General features: G+C 38.1%; 1 protein-coding gene across 1 annotated transcript in view; it reads right to left on the bottom strand.

The window, feature by feature from the left end:
* Nucleotides 1-2212: 2212 nt before the first annotated feature.
* The window catches only part of Slc5a12 (solute carrier family 5 member 12), a 43602-nt gene continuing 28003 nt past the window's right edge, over nucleotides 2213-17811 (bottom strand). The window contains exons 10-15 of the mRNA XM_005364060.2: nucleotides 13562-13629; nucleotides 10184-10270; nucleotides 8778-8944; nucleotides 7977-8080; nucleotides 3716-3843; nucleotides 2213-2359 (exon numbers count right to left, since the gene is read on the bottom strand). Of these exons, the coding sequence (XP_005364117.1) occupies nucleotides 2213-2359; nucleotides 3716-3843; nucleotides 7977-8080; nucleotides 8778-8944; nucleotides 10184-10270; nucleotides 13562-13629 (701 nt within the window). The remainder of the gene's footprint in view (nucleotides 2360-3715; nucleotides 3844-7976; nucleotides 8081-8777; nucleotides 8945-10183; nucleotides 10271-13561; nucleotides 13630-17811) is intronic.

Below are 17811 nucleotides of genomic sequence, written 5' to 3'. Positions count from 1 at the left end.
TCTCTGGACATGCAGGAGCCCCAAGTTCAAACTCATCACTCACAGCACAATGCACTGAGACGTCTCTGGACATGCAGGAGCCCCAAGTTCAAACTGCTCCGCTGATCGTGGCCCTGTAACACCATTCCAGGCTGTAGTTTCTAGAGTAAGGGATGGAAAGGAAGGAATGCCGGGACTGGCTGAGCCTCCTGACTGTGCACATTGTAGTTTTCCTCCACTTCATCACACAATTACTACAACTCCCACCCGGTGTAATATGTTTACTGTTTCCCATTACGCTCCTCTCTCTACCTAAAGACATATTTGTTTGAATGAGTGAAAGGGAACCTCTACTCAGAACTTGTGCCCTATCGTCTGTTATACAAAGAGAGACTAAGCTGTTTCTGTAATAAAATGGTTGCATATAATTTTAATTGTGTACTTTTGATAATATTCTAAAAAGTATAGACTGAAAAAAAGAACAGAGATATTTTAAATATAGCTATAAGGAAAGCATTTATTTAGTGAGGTAGGCTGAGTATAACTTTTAGCAGAGTGAAAAAAATCTAAGATATTTTGAATTTGTGAAATTCCACGTGAAAGTTTGCAACCCTGAAATGGCTTCCAAATCAATCACATGTGTGTTATTATGAACACACCCATAGGCATGCAAACATATCCTATAAACATTTATAAAAATTTATTTTCTTCTTCCCACAGAGTTTCACTGAATCCTCATTTGCCAAGCAACCTTTTGCATTGGAATCCCCCCTCCTCCAGAGTTTTGAAGTTATTCTCCAGAATTAAAATTGCGTAGTGCTTACATCTGCTGCAGTGACTTAAGCTTGCACATGTGACATGGATTGTTTCTGTGCATAATGAATAAGACTCTATGGTTAATGATCTCTGCTCTGAATAGTGAGCTCCGTACAAGGTTCCTTTACAATATGCAGGCTTACCTCACACCTATAAAGGGTGATTTCTTTTTTATTCAACTTGGAGATTAGACTCTCGACTTCTGGGTAAGCACAGACGTTTTTGTTTTTTTCCACTAAAAAAAAAGTTTGAATTCTTTACTATGTGTTGGTGTGTGTGTGTCTGTGTGGCTATGTGCACATGGATGTGAATGCCAATGAAGGTCACAGATACCATTTTCTCTGAAGCTGGAATTATAGGCATCCATAAGCTACTCAATTTGAGTGTTGGGAAATGAAGAAATGTCCCCTGACTGCTGAGCTATATTTCTAGCTCCAAATTTATTATTTTAAAGTGATATGCAAAATTCAAGAAGTCCTTGTTTTTTACTGCTGAGTAATACTCTAATATGTATATATTCCATACTTTCTTCATCCATTCTGAAGTGATATACATGATTAAGAAACAATTCCTCAAGAGCACAAGCACAAGCACATAGTGTATTTATGTATGTTTTACCCATTAGGAAGATTGATTTTCTTGTCCTATACTTCAAACAATTATCTTAAAGTTTAATCATAACAGCTTCAGCAGCAGGAACACTAACAGAACACATAAAGAAAGCAGGGTGAGGATACTAGCAGAAGTTAAGTGTTCTAGCTGTGACCCCATGGATAGCATAAATACATTTATCTGTCTACATACATGTAAGACATGTGGTTGGAGATGACATCATGATGGTTGTATCAGCCACGTCAGAAAAAGATTGAATATACAGATTTCCCTTTATGTTTTGTCTCTACCTCCACCACAATATTTTGATGGTTAAAACTTTGAAATGTGGACTAGGGTCAGTAGTCAGGTAGGTATTTTGAAGGAACAAGGTCTTGTACTTAGTTTTCAGCATCAAAACCAAACATAAACCTATAAACAAACAGCAAAGCCTGAGATTTAATCTGACAGGAAGCAAAATGACAAAGGCTCCTTGCATTATGATATGACTCAGGTCTAAATTGGTTATGGCATCAGGCACTTCTGGCATTGGCTGATTTTTTCTCACCTGAATTTGGGGCTTTCCAAAGAACATCCTGAGAAATGGTCTTATCATTTCTATAAGTATAAATAGGTAATGGACAACTTTATTTCTGAAATATTCTGTACACAATTCTATAACAGGAAGAAGTGACATGAAATATGTGTGTTGCACGTGGTGTGTGTGTGTGTGTGTGTGTGTGTGTGTGTGTGTGTGTGTGTGCTTGGTGTGTGTGAGAGAGAGAAAGAGAGGGGGGAGAGAGTATTATCAGCTGCATGTATTTTCTTAGAAATGAGTGGTCTTCTCCTTCACACTGTTGCTTTTGTCCTCGGGGTTGTAGCCTGGAATCTGGGCCAGGCTTTCCTGCTTGAGTCCATTCTGTAGGGCAGATTCAACCCCCTGTTTCCTGGCACTGCCACTGTCAAGGTAATCCTGAGGAATGTGGAAAGACACGTGTTAAAAGGCAGTCTTGACAGGTTTAAAACCAACTCAAGGCATATTGTGTAACTGCTGCACGTTTATGAAGGATGAACAAGATAGCTTTGCATTCATTTCTACTTTCCTTCAACAGCTTTCACAATCCTTCCACTGTTCAAAACATCCGAAAGCATATCCTACCTCCCTCCTGAAGAGGCTCAACATGGCCTAGCTCTTCTGTTGTTCCTCCGCTTGCTGCATTGTCAGTCAGTGTCGTTTACTTAGAGCTCAAGCTGCTCATTAGAGGTCCTGACTGATGAGAACGCAACTCTCAGAAGTCTCTATTGGTCTAGCATAAATGTACTTCTGGGGCATAAAGAAGCTAAGCAAGTTTGTTGCATTTTGTTACATCTTTAACTGTAATTTTCCACCAATATTTATAGTTGTTATGATTTGAATATGAAGTGCTTCTCAGTTTCACTTCAGCTGGTGGTGCTGTGAAGAAGATTGTGACTCTAGGAAGTGGGGCACAGCTGAAGGAATGAAGTCACCTGAGGCTTTCCTTACGGGCAATATGTTTCTCAGACTCCTGCTTATGTTCCCACTCCTTCTGTTTCATTTCCACTGCAAGATGAACAGCCTCCTTTTTCATATGTTTCCATTAACCTCCTAATCTGTCCAAATGCATGGAACAAAGCAATCATGGATAAACCCTTTGAAATGGTGTGCCAAAACCATGCCAAAACAAAACAAACAACAAACCAAAACTCCTCCTTTGAGACAGTCTGTCAGGAATTTTGGTAAAAGATAACAGGCAAAAATAACTAATATAATATCCCAGAGAATTAGAAAATTGTGTCTATGTCATTCTGTTTTATCTTCTTCTTTAGTCCTCAAGTAATGAAAGCTAAACAAAAGGAAAATGAGACTTTGAACCAGGGGTAGACCCAAGGCAGTCCGACTCTCAAACTCATCATCTCACCTATCACATTGGGCTGTGTGTGGTATTCCATTCTTTTCCTAAACTGTATTTTTCTATTTCTTTCCTGGAACTCAATTCTCCAGGATTAAAGACTCTTTGGAAACTAATCACTTGCAGTGTAACTTTTCCAGTCATGAGGCATATTTACCTATCAATACATGCACTTAGACGATCATCAGCTCCGGGACTCTGGAGGCAAAATCTATATCCTTTCTATATATATTGACATTTACTGCCTTCCGTCCTTACAGCCCTTTCCCTCTCAATTGTTGCAAGGGTGAGGAAGTGCACTCCCAGAAGCTGAAGGGCACTTCCAGTAGTGGAGTGGAGCAAGAGCACCCCTCCCTCTAAGCCAAAGCCTGTTTTAAGAAGCTCATGCATCGACTCACCTGCTCTGTTTTCTGCTCATGCTGAACCCCACACCAGCACAGAGTTTTGTATTTCTTAGACCAAAAGCAAAATAGATTGCAAACTGGTCTTATTAAAAGTGGATCAACATCTTCGCCTCTTTGCTTGCCTATTAAGAAAAGGGAGATGGATTAAATGGCTTCAGCCCTGCAGGCTTTCCATTTCAGCATAAGCATATCAACTTGAGGATGGGTTATTTCTTAACAAAGCCAAAAAACAAGCTTCAGAGGTGAATCTATAGAAATAGGTAGACTGTTGAATGAGTTGAGAGTTAGAAGTTATAAATTCAAAAGTTGTCAGGTCAAGAAAGTTCAGGCCCACCCGACCGGAACGTCCCCAGAAGGGAGTGCAGGGCACCTCCAGCTCCTGCTGCAGGGGCTTCTTTGTTCCACACCACCTGCCCCCCACCCAAGTTCGCCCTTTTGTTTGTAAGGTCCTTGGACTTCCAGGAGTCCCTGTTCCTGTGCTGAGGAGATCCATCCAGATGGGTGAGTGTGTGCCATCCCAGGGAATGGAACACAGGGCCCCTCAAGCTCCTGCTGCAGGGGCTTCTTTGTTACACATGACCCTGCCTCCCCCAAGCCTGCCCTATTGTCTGCGAAGTCCTTGGCCCAGGAACAGTTCCTACTCCTGCTCTGAGGCTATCCACCCAGAGGGGTGAGTGTGCGCCCACCCAGAGGGGTGAGTGTGCACCCACCCAGCCGGAGGGGAGTGTAGGGCATCTCCAACTCCTGCTTCAAGGGCTTCTTTGTTACACATGACCCTGACCTCCCCCCAAGTTCCCCCTTTTGTCTGTAGGGTCCTTGAACTTCCAGGAGTCCATGTTCCTGTGCTGAGGAGATCCATCCAGATGGGTGAGTGTGTGCTATCCCAGGGCAGTGCAGATGGTCCGGGAACAGAGCAGAGGGCCCTTCTAGCTCCTGCTGCATGGGCTTCTTTGTTCCACAAGAACCCGCCTTCCCCAAGCCTGCCCTATTATCTGTGAGATCCTTTGCCCAGAAACAGTTCCTATTCATGCCCTGAGGAGATCCACAAAGAGAGTCAGTCACAGCAAAAATAAACAGCTGGTTCTTGGAGAAAATCAACAAGATTGACAAACCCCTATCCCAACTAATCAAACGCAGAGAGACAACACACAAATTAACAAAATCAGAAATGAAAAGGGGGCTGGGAGGTAGTGGCGCACGCCTTTAATCCCAGCACTTGGGAGGCAGAGGCAGGCGGATCTCTGTGAGTTCGAGACTAGCCTGGTCTACAGAGCTAGTTCCAGGACAGGCTCCAAAACCACAGAGAAACCCTGTCTCAAAAAAACAAAAAAAAACAAAAAAAAAAAAAAAAGAAATGAAAAGGGGGACAAAACCACAGACATAGAGGAAATTTGGAGAATCATTAGATCTTACTACAAAAGCTTGTATGCCACAAAATTGGAAAATGTGAAAGAAATTGACATTTTTTAGATAAGTACCATATACCAAAATTAAACCAAGACTAGGTGAACAATTTAAATAGACCTGTAAGTCACGAGGAATTAGAAGCTGTCATCAAAAACCTCCCTACCAAGAAAAGGCCCAGGACCAGATGGTTTCAATGCAGAATTCTAACAGAACTTCCAAGAAGAGCTGATACCTATACTCCTTAATGTGTTTCACAAAATAGAAGCAGAAGAGTCATTGCCAAACTCCTTTTATGAAGCTACAGTTACCCTGATACCAAAACTACACAAAGACTCAACCAAGAAAGAGAATTACAAGCCAATCTCATTGATGCACATCGATGCAAAAATTCTCAATAAAATACTTGAAAACCAAATCCAAGAACACATAAAAAATATCTATTATGATCAAATAGGCTTCATCCCAGAGATGCAGGGCTGGTTCAACATATGAAAATCTATCAATGTAATCCATCATATAAATAAAGTGAAAGAAAAAAACCATATGAACACTTACTTCATTAGAGGCTGCAAAAGCATTTGATAAAATTCAACACTCCTTTTGATAAAGGTTTTGGAGAGACTAGAGATACAAGGCTCATTCCTAAATATAATAAAAACAATATACAACAAGCCGACAGCTAACATCAAATTAAATGGAGAGAAACTTAAAGCCATTTCACTAAAATCAGGAACAAGACAAAGCTGTCCACTCTCTCCATACCTCTTCAATATAGCGCTTCAAGTTTTAGCAACAGAAATAAGACAACATAAGGAAATCAAGGAAATTCAAATTGGAAAGGAAGAAGTTAAACTTTCATTATTTGCAGATGATATAATAGTGTACATAAGCGACCCCAAAAACTCTACCAAAGAACTCTTACAGCTGATAAACACCTTTAGTAATGTGGCAGGTTACAAGATCAACTCCAAAAAATCAGTAGCCTTCCTATACATGAAGAACAAAGAAGCAGAGATGGAAACCAGAGAAACATCACCTTTCATGATAGCCACAAATAGAATAAAGTATCTCGGGGTAACTCTAACCAAGGAAGTGAAAGATCTATTTGACAAGAACTTTAAGTCTGTGAAGAAAGAAATTAAAGAGCATACCAGAAAATAGAAGGATCTTCCATGCTCTTGGATTGAGAGGATCAACATAATAAAAATGGCAAGTCTACCAAAAGCAATCTATAGATTCAGTGCAATCCCCATCAAAATCCCAACAAAATTCCCACAGGGCAGGGCACCCTGACTTCTCTTAGGACTGGAGAGGGACGGGGAGAGGGTGGGGAGGGAGTGGGAGGTAAATGGGAGGAGGTGGAAACTTTTAATAAATAATTAAATTAAATAAAAGAAAGTTCAGGACTATAAAGTTAAATGGTAATAACATATTCATTTGAAAATATTCCTCTAGTGGTAAATATGTAGGAAGTATACTTTCTTCCTCAGTTTTACCTAGTTATATATTTACAGGATAATCTATGCTGGTATTTATAAAATTAGAAACATCATTTTTATTGTTTTTTTTTTCTTTTTCATCACAGCATCAGCATCTTCTACAGTCCTGACAGCCTATCTAGACTGTCCTCATATGTCACTTCTGATCTTTAAAAATACCAGTTCTATTCCTTTAAATCCTACCGAGGAACAAGTCAGACTGATATTTTTTACTAAGATGTAAAGGCTAATGAGGCCATTATTCCAAATTTTTTTCAAATTTTCTGTCCAGTCAAACTAGTGTAAATATCCTGTCCCACAAAATGCAGGTAATGATGAGAGCCAATCCATCCAGAGGTCCCTGGAAGAAGCATTATTGTAAGAGTTAAACACATTGATCAGATTCCTTCTATGAGACTGATGTTATGTCTCACTAAAATTTTGTGCCTGTCCAATATTTTGAAGTTCAAATAACATGTTCCACAGTATTATATCAGTCTGTCAAAAGTGTTTTACTTAATAGAATTCTGATTAAATTGATATTTGTTAATTAGTGCCTTCTATAGAATAGGTATATTTGACTCATGTATTGTTGATAAGGAACTTTATATTCTGCATCAAAGAATTTAATACAAAACGAACCCATAGATATTTATCTGCATTAATGTTTATGTATTCCCATAGAGGCCAGAAAAGGATATCAGATACTCTGGAACTGAAGTTATAGACATTAGTGAGCTGCAGTGTGGGTGCTGGGAATTGAACTTGGGTCCTCTGGAAAAGCAACTTTTGTTTATAATCACTTCATCTATCTCTTCAGAGCCTACTATCAATACTTTTATTGCAACTTTGGTTCCTTTCCTCCAAAGAAAAGCAATTTTGTGCCAAGGTATTGACCCTATGAGAACAGTGTAAAGCATAATTTATATATACTTCATCCCCTACTTTTTCCCATTGTAGTCACCATGCACAGTACACAAACTTCAAAGCCTTACATTAAAACCCTACAAAGATATAATTATGTTGGAAGTCAGGTGAAAAACACTTAATATTAATCTTCCTTTATAACTGATGCTACAAAGAACTTTTATATACAGGTATGATGGTAGAGTATGTTTCAAAATACCTTACCTATTTTCTAATTGTTAAACAGACACACACACAGACAGACAGACAAACACACAACAAGAGAGGGAGGGACAGACAAAGAGAGACAGAGAAAGAGATCAACTTAGAAACTTGAGACAGTATATGAATCCCTTAGAGAAGAGGACTTTTTGTGGTAGACTCAGAAGCAAATTTGTGAGGCTACCATGTAGTCAACAACTTCATGAAGTAACCCCCCAAAGAGAGGACTCCAGATAACCCACCTGTCAGGAAGCTGATGATTAGTCCAGCAGCTACACATCCCAGAAAGCCCACAGCACTAAAGTAAAGGTAGGAGAGTGAGTACCATGTGTCAGCAAGGGCAGGTCTGTGGAGAAAAATAGCACAGGACATCAACTCTGTTCATCATTCAAAAATAAAAACTCATGACTTAGGATACAATTGCTTCGCTGCACACTCTGCGTTCTGGCATCCCTTAAAACTCCAAACTTAATACTTGATTCTTTAATGAAAAAAAATAGGAGCTAGCTTTTCTTTTCATCCTGGATTTACATATAGAGAGAGAGAGATAAAAACAGACAGAAAGAAAGACAGACAGACAGATCGATGGATAGAAAGAGAAATTTTTCAATGAGGGCAATATCTTTCATTCCTTTTTATTTATTTACTATTCAATTGTTAATTAACTCCAGAGTCACTGGGAAGAAGGTGACAGACTCTTGTCTATGTGTATGAACTGACAAAAAAATCTCAAAAGGGACTTTTCAGTGCTATTTATGGAAGAGCAGCAGAAATTTATAGATGACACAAAAATGCAGCCTTCATATATCTTCCACTAAGATCATGACTCCTGATCTATTCTTCAGTCCTCCAGGATAGTATTTAAACTCTTGTTTACCTAAATGCAGAGGAAGAGTAATCTGCAGAACTCTGTTTAGCCTTGCACATTACCCTTCATTGCCAAGCACTTCCAAATGATCAAGAACTAACTCATCAAATTATCTCTGACAGAGATCTACCTTGACCTACTTTGGGACCTGGTACAATTTTTAAAGTCAACATACCTGCTGGAAAGCTGTGGACCTACTGTTGCTGTTATATTTGTTTGGACACACTGTTCTATTGATAGAGGTAAGGGTAATGTCTTAGACACTGGTGCAGGGTAAATAAAAGACCCGATGGCCACCCAAAACGACAATGTGATTCCAGCAATGAGGCCTCCTAGTGCACCCTTGGAGAAAAAGAGAACATAATAAGAAGTTAAACAGAGCTTTTTTGCAAAAATATTGGTATAAGGTGTAATGTACTGCAGAATTGTTCATCTCAAATCTTGGCCACGCACACTGGAAGCACCTCAAACTGTCTTCATTTCAACATTCAGAAAGCAGATATATTTACTTACTTGTTTAATTACTTATTCATTCACTTATTTTAAGTGCTAGGTATGAATTCTAGGGTCTTGTGCATGCTAGGCACGTTCTTTGTCACTGAATCATAACCTCCAGTCCTATGAAATGATTTTTAAGTAAGTTGCACCTTGAGTGAATTTTTTTCTGCCTTTGATTTGTTCCTTCTTTTTATTTGAAAATAAGGTGAAACCATAATATATTTAGTGAAAGAGTTTCAGAAGCTATGGAACTCTTTAAGCAATGTAGTTATTTTTTATTGACAGATAACGTACAGAAAGTCTGACTGCTGTTCCATGAATTAAAAGAGATTCTTGCTTGTCTAAGCTTTCAATGTCGACTAACCACCAATTGGTTTGCTTTTCCTGGGAATGGCAACTTCTCCCACTCTCACTAGTTGAGGCTTTGTGGTCCTTCCCTGTCCACATTAGCATGTCTATTACTGTTGTCATTATATTATGTTTTCCACTAAGAACTTACATAGTTAGTGAATAGATACAGTCTTTTGACTGTTTGACTTTAGTGACTAGGTGTTACCTCAAATTATAATTGAACAACATAATATTTTCATAAACCTAAATACTACAGAAGTGATTTTGACTTTGTTCTCCTATAAGATTACAGAAGAATTTCTACAGATTGAAAGTAAAAATTCTAAATGGTTTTAGAATAAAACTTACAATAACAAATTTTCTTCTGATGTCTACATACCACAGAGTCTACCTACATCTATCTGAAGTCATAGCAAAGGAAGTAGCAGAGGTAATAGTATTGCTGGCTTGTCCATTCTATGTAATAACCATTCAGCATATGACCATTAAAGGCTGCCTCTCCTTTATTTGTCTTTTGCTTCTAAACAAGTTTCAGTGTCATCTTATATAGGAGGGCCTAGGTACCATTTAATTTCATACCTATGTATATGTGTGTGTTTGTAAAATAGAAATACAGATAACATGAATTCTTTGGATTTTTTTCTGGCAAAAACAAAGAGCTTTCCCAAGCAGAGGTGAAAAGAGATAGAAAATGAAAAGAACCTGATTTGAAGAAAGCTACATAATCCTTACCTTCCAGTTCACAAAAGGGAACACGATACCAAGAGTGAACAAACCTAGCATCGGTCCCCCACACATGCCAAGGATGCTGAGGGCAGCCTGTAGAAAAAAGCAAACCAGATAAGCCTAACAATTCCACTGCCTCTGTAGCTTACCCTGACATCCCCGTTCCTTCCTTGAACCTTGAATGAACTTGAGCTCCATTTATTAACCATGTATTTTCCTTAAAAAAAAAAAAAAGCTATGTATGTATAGGCCTGGAGGGATGGCTCAGCCATTAAAGGCTAGGCTCACAACCAAAAATATAAGAGTTTGGTTCCCAGCACCCACCTGGAGGCTGTCCCTCCAGGTACCAATAAAGAAGTAAGAAAAAATAAATAAATAAAATCGTACAAGGCAAAGGAATCTTCTCATTTCCTTCAGTCATAATATAAAGTCTTTTCCAGAGATATGAGCTATATAATACATCATTATGATTGTGTGGTGGCTTGAATAAAAATGGCTCTCAGAGACCCAAAGGAAGTGGCACTATTAGGAGGTGTGGCCTTGTTGTTGTAGGTGTGACTTTGTTGGAGGAGGGGTGTCACTAGGGCATGGGCTTTGAAGTTTTAGAAGCCTGAGCTATGCCAAGTATGATATTCTCTTTTCCTGCTATCTGTGGATCCAGATGTAGAACTATAGGCTCCTTCTCCAACACCATGTTGTATGTATGCTACCATGCTTCCTGCCATGTCTATAATGGACTAAACCTCTGAACCGTAAGCCAGTCCAATTAAATGTTTTCTATTATAAGGGTTGTTGTGGTCTTGGTTTCGCTTCACAGCAATAAAATCCTAACTTAAACAGATTGCTTTTCCAGGTTCACCTTCAAAGAATTCAACCGCTACTACATAATTGATAAGACAGGGCCATGTGCAATTAAGTTTCTTTTCCCCTGACTTCAGTTATTTAATATTTGTTTCATTCCTTTGCTGGTGGTAGAATTAATTCATCATTGGTGTGGCAGTTGCATTTTGAAGGTTATTACTTGGTATCATGAGAAGATTCAATAAAATACTAAAGACATTTATCTCCCTTTGAAGCAGGGGTCGTGGAATAAAGACAAACTTGCAATGTCTTATGCCTCAGAGCAAAAAGCAACAGAAAATCAATCCAATAGTTTCAGTTTTTACATAATATATATTAACATGCTCTGTGCATGATTTTGTAGTCTACAATGACAAGTGACTTTCATTTTTACCTTCTTTTTGTTGTCATTTAGCATCTGTTATTTGAGGCAAGCTCAAAGCTAGTCTAACTTGGGTTCTACTTCAATGCCCAGAACCCATCTGAGCTTCTCCTACTAATAGAGGACAGAGTCCAGGAGTTTGTGCTTTAGGACTGAAGCTGCTGATGACTTGGGAATGGCATTTAGCTACACTGTACTTGGCTTGCTTAAAATATAAGAAAGGATCTCATCATAACCACTTTCTGAACTGTTTTCTGGTGAAGACTTAAGGTGCACTCCAAAAGAAATTCAGAGACATGTTTGAGTATTGTGTCCTGTGTTAGGAGTGGACCTGAACTGTCCCCTACTCTAACTGTATTTGTCAGTGCTGTGCCCTGTTAGGGAGCTTTGATTTCTGTAGCATAACTTCTGAATGCCAGAGTGTTGAAATAAAAACATGTCCTCAAATTGTTCTACCCCTTAGCAGAATTCCAGGTGGGCAACATCATATTGTGTAGAAAGACACCTTGCACCATTGTAACTCTCAGGGCTCTTAAAGACTGTTGAATTTTAATCATAATAAATCTTATCTTTACTTCCTTAGTTTCAGTATCTTCCTAAATCTTTCATGTTTACTTAGTTCAAATGTGACATAAGTGAATGTCAGAATGTGGAGCATAAGAAATGAACAATAGATCCAAAAACAGAAAAGCAAAGAGCCACAAATCAACAGTGCCCCCAGGAAGCTCTTCGCGGCCCTCCTCACAGAAAGAGCTTCCCTGCTCTCATCTGATCCCTGCACAAATCCCCAAGCACACCACATCAAGTTTGTCATTGGACTTCCCACAGCCTTCAGGACACTGCTATGTGCTTGATCTTAGGGAAGGGAAAACCATGTGCTTAGCGTTTTTCACATGGGAACTGACTGTGGGAATTGTATCCCTTGGAACATTTTATAGGCTGAAAGTTTTTAAGACACATTTTTTTAAATTCTTACATGAAACAGTACAATATGACTTCAAAAACAAACAAAGAAGGAAAACAGCAAACCAAAACAACCATTTACGAAAAATTTATTTACCTTTTATGAAACTGAGAACTGTGGCCACTGGTATCACCCACAAATACATGGCATACATATATTGTGGTTTTGTGAAAAAGAAATTAACAATGGTTCTATCATTCACACTTGTGAGACTTATTTTTTGTCTGTTTCCATATATAAAATTACAATCTGTATATTGATTTACTAAATTCAACATAGGAGTAGCTTTATAGTGAAAATAATAGAAGAATTAAAATTGTTTTTATTTACTCAAATGTCATGAAAGAAGTGAATGGATCACCATAGAGTGGTGGTTCCCCACCTTCCTAGTGCTGTGACCTTTAATACAGTTCTTCATGTTGTGGTGACCCCCCAGCCACAAAATTATTTTCATTGCCGCTTCATAATTGCTATGGTTATGGATTGTAATGTAAATATTTTTGGAAATGGAGGGCTGCCACAGGGGTCACAACCCACAGGTTGAGAACTACTGCCTTAGAGCTACTTATCTCACCTGAAAGACAAGATGGGAGTTGCGTTTCTAGCCTGCCAGCATCTGTACAGTGTGACTGTGTGGCATGGACTTCAATCCAACGAAGTCAGTTGAGCCAGAATTTTCAGCTGAACAAGGACAGGGGGATGAGTCCAACTATCTTACCTCACTCTGTATAGGTACCGCTTCTTTCCATAGGTCACTGGGGCTGTCCTGACCCTCTCTGGAGTCTGTCACACTTTAATTACAAATGACTTGAAATGCAAAAATCTCTCTCTCAAGAAACAGTTCAGTGACTCACAGTATATCCAAATTGGATGGCTTTTTTTTTGTTTTTTTGTTTTTGTTTTGTTTTTGTAGCAACTGATAACATAAAAACGAATAAAATAAGCAACTGCTCAAAAGACAGAAAGAATGAGAACACACGTTTTATGTACTGAGAAAGAAAACCCATTGCAAGTCATCCTCTTACTGCTTTCAACTTCTGAAAGCAATTTTGGTTGAAATTTCCAAGTATGTTTTGTTTGGATCTAGTGTCCATAAATATTAATATTGGGCCTTGGAGTAATAGTCAAGACATTAATTACAAAGGAAAACATGGGAAAGTTTGCTGTGAAATCAAATGTCATTTCCCTCTTCCATTACCTGCACAACACTCCCCATGAAGGATGCAACCACAGCCATGGAGGTACACAAGATACCAAACAAGAGACCTGAAAGAAAGAAATCATACAATGATTTACTTCCATGAGGTCACCCCTGAGCACCCAGCACTATATCCTACTGAAGGACTGAAGAAGGAAAACAATCTGCACACAGCAATCACAGTGTCTACTCAGTACTTCAGTAACTGTTCCTCAGGGCAAATGGAGTTCAGGATCTAAAGATTTCTCTCTAGCATTCCAGAAGTCTGTCAAGTGAAATAACGTGAATGTGGAAGGGGTCCAAGCAAATCCAAACTAATTATGTGGGTGCTAGTTCCAGGTCAGTCACCCACTAGGAATAAGCTGGACTCTGAGATACAGACAGATTGTCACCTTTTACATGGTGAATCAACATAAAAAGAAAAAAACTGAAATCTTTTCTGGTTTTCCCTTTGGTGTTATCCACAACATTTTTATAGCCCTTAGTAATGCTATAGTATTATTACAGTTAACAATAGATTTCCTAATACAGCAACATAGGGATGTATTTGTTTCTACATCACCACAAGGAACTTCAGGTACCACTTTCTTCTGTTATCACAGAAGTTTGACATTTAAATCATTGTATTGTTCTAATGACTTCTGAAGAAGCTATTCTCTTTTTAAAAAATAATCAGTTTTTACACATTTCTATTTTAAAAATGTCCTAAGAGTGCGTTCCTATAATAACTCATTAACAAAATAAGAAAGAGAAAGAGACAGTCAGAGATAGTACCAGATACAGTGACAGTTTTAGTTTTAGCATTATTAATCCCTGTGATCACTGGTTTTAATAGTCAATTTGACAAAATCTAGAATCAAATAAAATGGAGTCTCAATGAAGGATATTCTAGATCAAGTTGGCCCCTAGCATGTCTGTTGAGGATTATGCTAACCGCATTAATTGAGTGAGGTGGGAACCTCTTCCCACCACACACACACACACACATACACACACACACACACACACACACACACACACACACACACACACTATGGTTACCCCCATTCTCTGAATAGGGAATCCTAACTTATATGAAATGAATAAATAAACTGGTGTATATATTCACTCTCTTTGCTCTTGGCTACAGAAGCAGCTAGCTGTTTCCAGCTCCTGCCACCTTGACATCCCTGCAATGAAGGTCAGTAAACTGTGAGCTAAAAGGAAGCCTTTCCCTTCTAAGTTGTGTTTTTTAAGTAGTTTATCCCAGAAAGGGGATGACACTAAGACAAGAAAGATCCATCCCAGCTCCTTATGTGACCCCTGGCTCAGTTTTAATGCATTCTTACTATAGGTTGGACACGTCACCAGTCACCGGGGTTATAAAGTCAGAACTTTATTCTTGGCCCAAAGAGTTCACATTCTGAGAAGGGGCTACACTAAATGAATCAAAACGTTCTCCAAAATTGATTCCTCAAGAATGGTACTTGTGGATTTTGTCAGTGCCGCATCAGATCCAATGATGAGACAACACAGTTGCAGAAGTAACTTCTTCCTCATTCATACTTTTCCATGAGTATCTGCTAGCAGCTCGGGATTGCACTGGCAACACTACCGAGTCACCCTCTGGATCTCTAAATCATGTAGTGAAAAAGATCCACAGACTTCATCTAGTCAGCCAGTGTGATTATATTTAGCTAATCTTGATCAAGGATAAATAAAAGGAAAAAGTATTAAATCATCCAACTGTCTGAGCTTACATGAGGCCACAAAGAGTAATGAATATAATGAATATTTCTGGAAATAATCTACCAAATAATCAAGAAAATATCACCTAACAACTTTACTACCAAGAGTATATAGGCTCAATTAAACAAAGAAAAATGAGTATAAAGAAAAATCATATTCAATTAAAACAACTCACAGACACTCAAGATCCAGGACCACTTAGTTTTTATGAAATGAATTTAGATGCAATACCAAAGCATTTCAAGTAATTTTAAAACCTTGAGAGTTGACAAATACATCTACTGAAGAATAATGACTACATTTCTTAAAATAATTTTACAAGACTATTGCTAATTATCTCACACTGAGGCAGTCTAGAGATAAACACTTATGAACAGTAGTTGACACACCAAATCCATGGTTTTGTTTTCTTACATTCACCTAAGCATGACTGAGGTGGAGGGAAAATAAAAATTGTACCTGTACTGAACATATACAGACTTTACAAAATCTGGGTCACTGTGAAACTCCATTTATATGAAATTCCAGAAAAGTTAAAAATCTACATTAGAAAAAAAAATTCTGGCAGTTGCTTTTCTCTGGAGGAAGCTGAGAGTAGAGACTGGTGAGAAAAGTGACGGGAAAACTTTCTAAGTTAATCACCATGATGATATATCTTGCTAAGCAGTTGAGTTTCATAGATAGATGGATGTGTTGGCTAGTTTTATGTCAACTAAACACAAGATAGAGTCACTAGAGAAGAGAGAACCTCCATTGAGAAAATGCCTCGATAAAAGTGGACTGAAGATAACATGTAGGGTATTTTATTAACTAGTGATTGATGTGGGAGGGCCACGACCACTGTAGATGGAGCTACCACTGGGAAGGTAGGTAGTCCTAGGTTGTATAAGAATGCAGAGTGAGCAAGACACAGTGAGGATGCCAGTAAGCAGTATTCTTCGACTGCTTCAGTTTCTGTTTACAGATTTCCTGTCCTGAGTGTCTTCTATGATGGGCTGTGAGATGGGAGTATAAACCAAATAAAGCCTTTCTTCCCAAATTACTACTTGTCATGGTGTTTCATCACAGCAATAGTAACTCTAGCTAGGACAATGCATTTGTCAAAATTCAACAAGTATGTATATAGCAGTTTGATTTTTCATTATATGAATTGTTATATAAAAAGCCTTGAAACATATACTAAATTCTAGCTAATACTATGCAATCTGAAATAATCTAAAAAATGAAATGGTGTTCGCAAATTACTTTTAAGAACTGAACAGTATAATGGATTCTTGGATTCACAGGGAGCTGGGTGGATATGGGAAAAAGTTTAGAAGAAATTAATGGAGAACCATGTATTTCTATGAGGGATTGATACATTGCCACATTATTGTTTATAATAAAATGTAAGGAAAAAACATAAGACCAAAAATAAAAATAATTTTTGTTAAGAGATTTTTATTTGAGGGGAGTTCAAAGTAATATTGAGAGAAACATGCATTTCAAGTATGCAGAGAAAAAAAACTATGGCAAAAAAAAAAAACAAAGAAAACTTAAACATAAGGAAAATAAGCAACCAAAATGAGATGAATAAAGAAATGGATAATGAAACTACTATTTTATACACTGGTCACATGTCCATAAAAATAAATTTGTGAATCAATAAGAATAGCTGTGTGTGGTCCTAGTACAACAGAAATGGACAAAAAATACAGCACATTGCTATCCAACAGATTATGTGGTTTGTAGCCATATGACTGAATTTAAGATCTAATCTCATCTTGACAGCTAAGCAAAGTCAGGCCTGGTAAGTACTTGGATGAAAGAAAATATTATGAGGAAATCATATCATCCACAATATAAATAAAAAAAGGAAAAGGAAAACACCAGAGAGAAGGAGGTTACGGAGAAAAGAATAGGGATTTGAAGAAGAAAATTGAAAGTTGCAGACCAGATAGTGCAGGGAAAGTACCTATAATTGTTAAAGAGAATTTCTTTAAAAAGAAATCTCAGGTCCACACTGGGACCAATAGAAAGTTGCCCTGAGGGTAAGACTCCACCCATCAAAGGCTCTAACTTGTGAAAATGCAAATGTTTTCAAAGTTAAGATCCTGAGGTGACAATGATTGCAAATAACTGCCCAGGAAAGTTTCACCAAAGGTCAACAGCTAAGGCACATTAAAGGACCCTAGGTCTGTGGCCAGTCAAAAAGAAGAGCAAAAGTTTGCCCTTTGCTAGAAAATGTATGGAACTAAAGAAGAGCGAAGTCATGGGTAGTGTATGTGCTCAAAATACATGACAGATTAAAGAAAATGTCTTTATGAAGCTCATAACTATGTACAATGACTATACACTATAAAAGTAATAATAATATAAACAAAAAAGTGAGCCATTGAATAATATATTATGTAATCATTAAACTCCTATGTTTTCAAAGCACACATAAGTGCCAGCTGGATTGTGACTCGAAAAGCAGGGGATAAACCCGGACTCTCTGAATATGACGGACAATGAGGGCTGCTGAGAAGCCAAGGACAATG

The sequence above is a fragment of the Microtus ochrogaster genome (assembly GCF_000317375.1).
Source record: "Microtus ochrogaster isolate Prairie Vole_2 chromosome 14 unlocalized genomic scaffold, MicOch1.0 chr14_random_1, whole genome shotgun sequence".
Classification (NCBI taxonomy): Eukaryota; Metazoa; Chordata; class Mammalia; order Rodentia; family Cricetidae; genus Microtus; species Microtus ochrogaster.
This window is presented reverse-complemented; position numbering and strand designations above follow the sequence as displayed.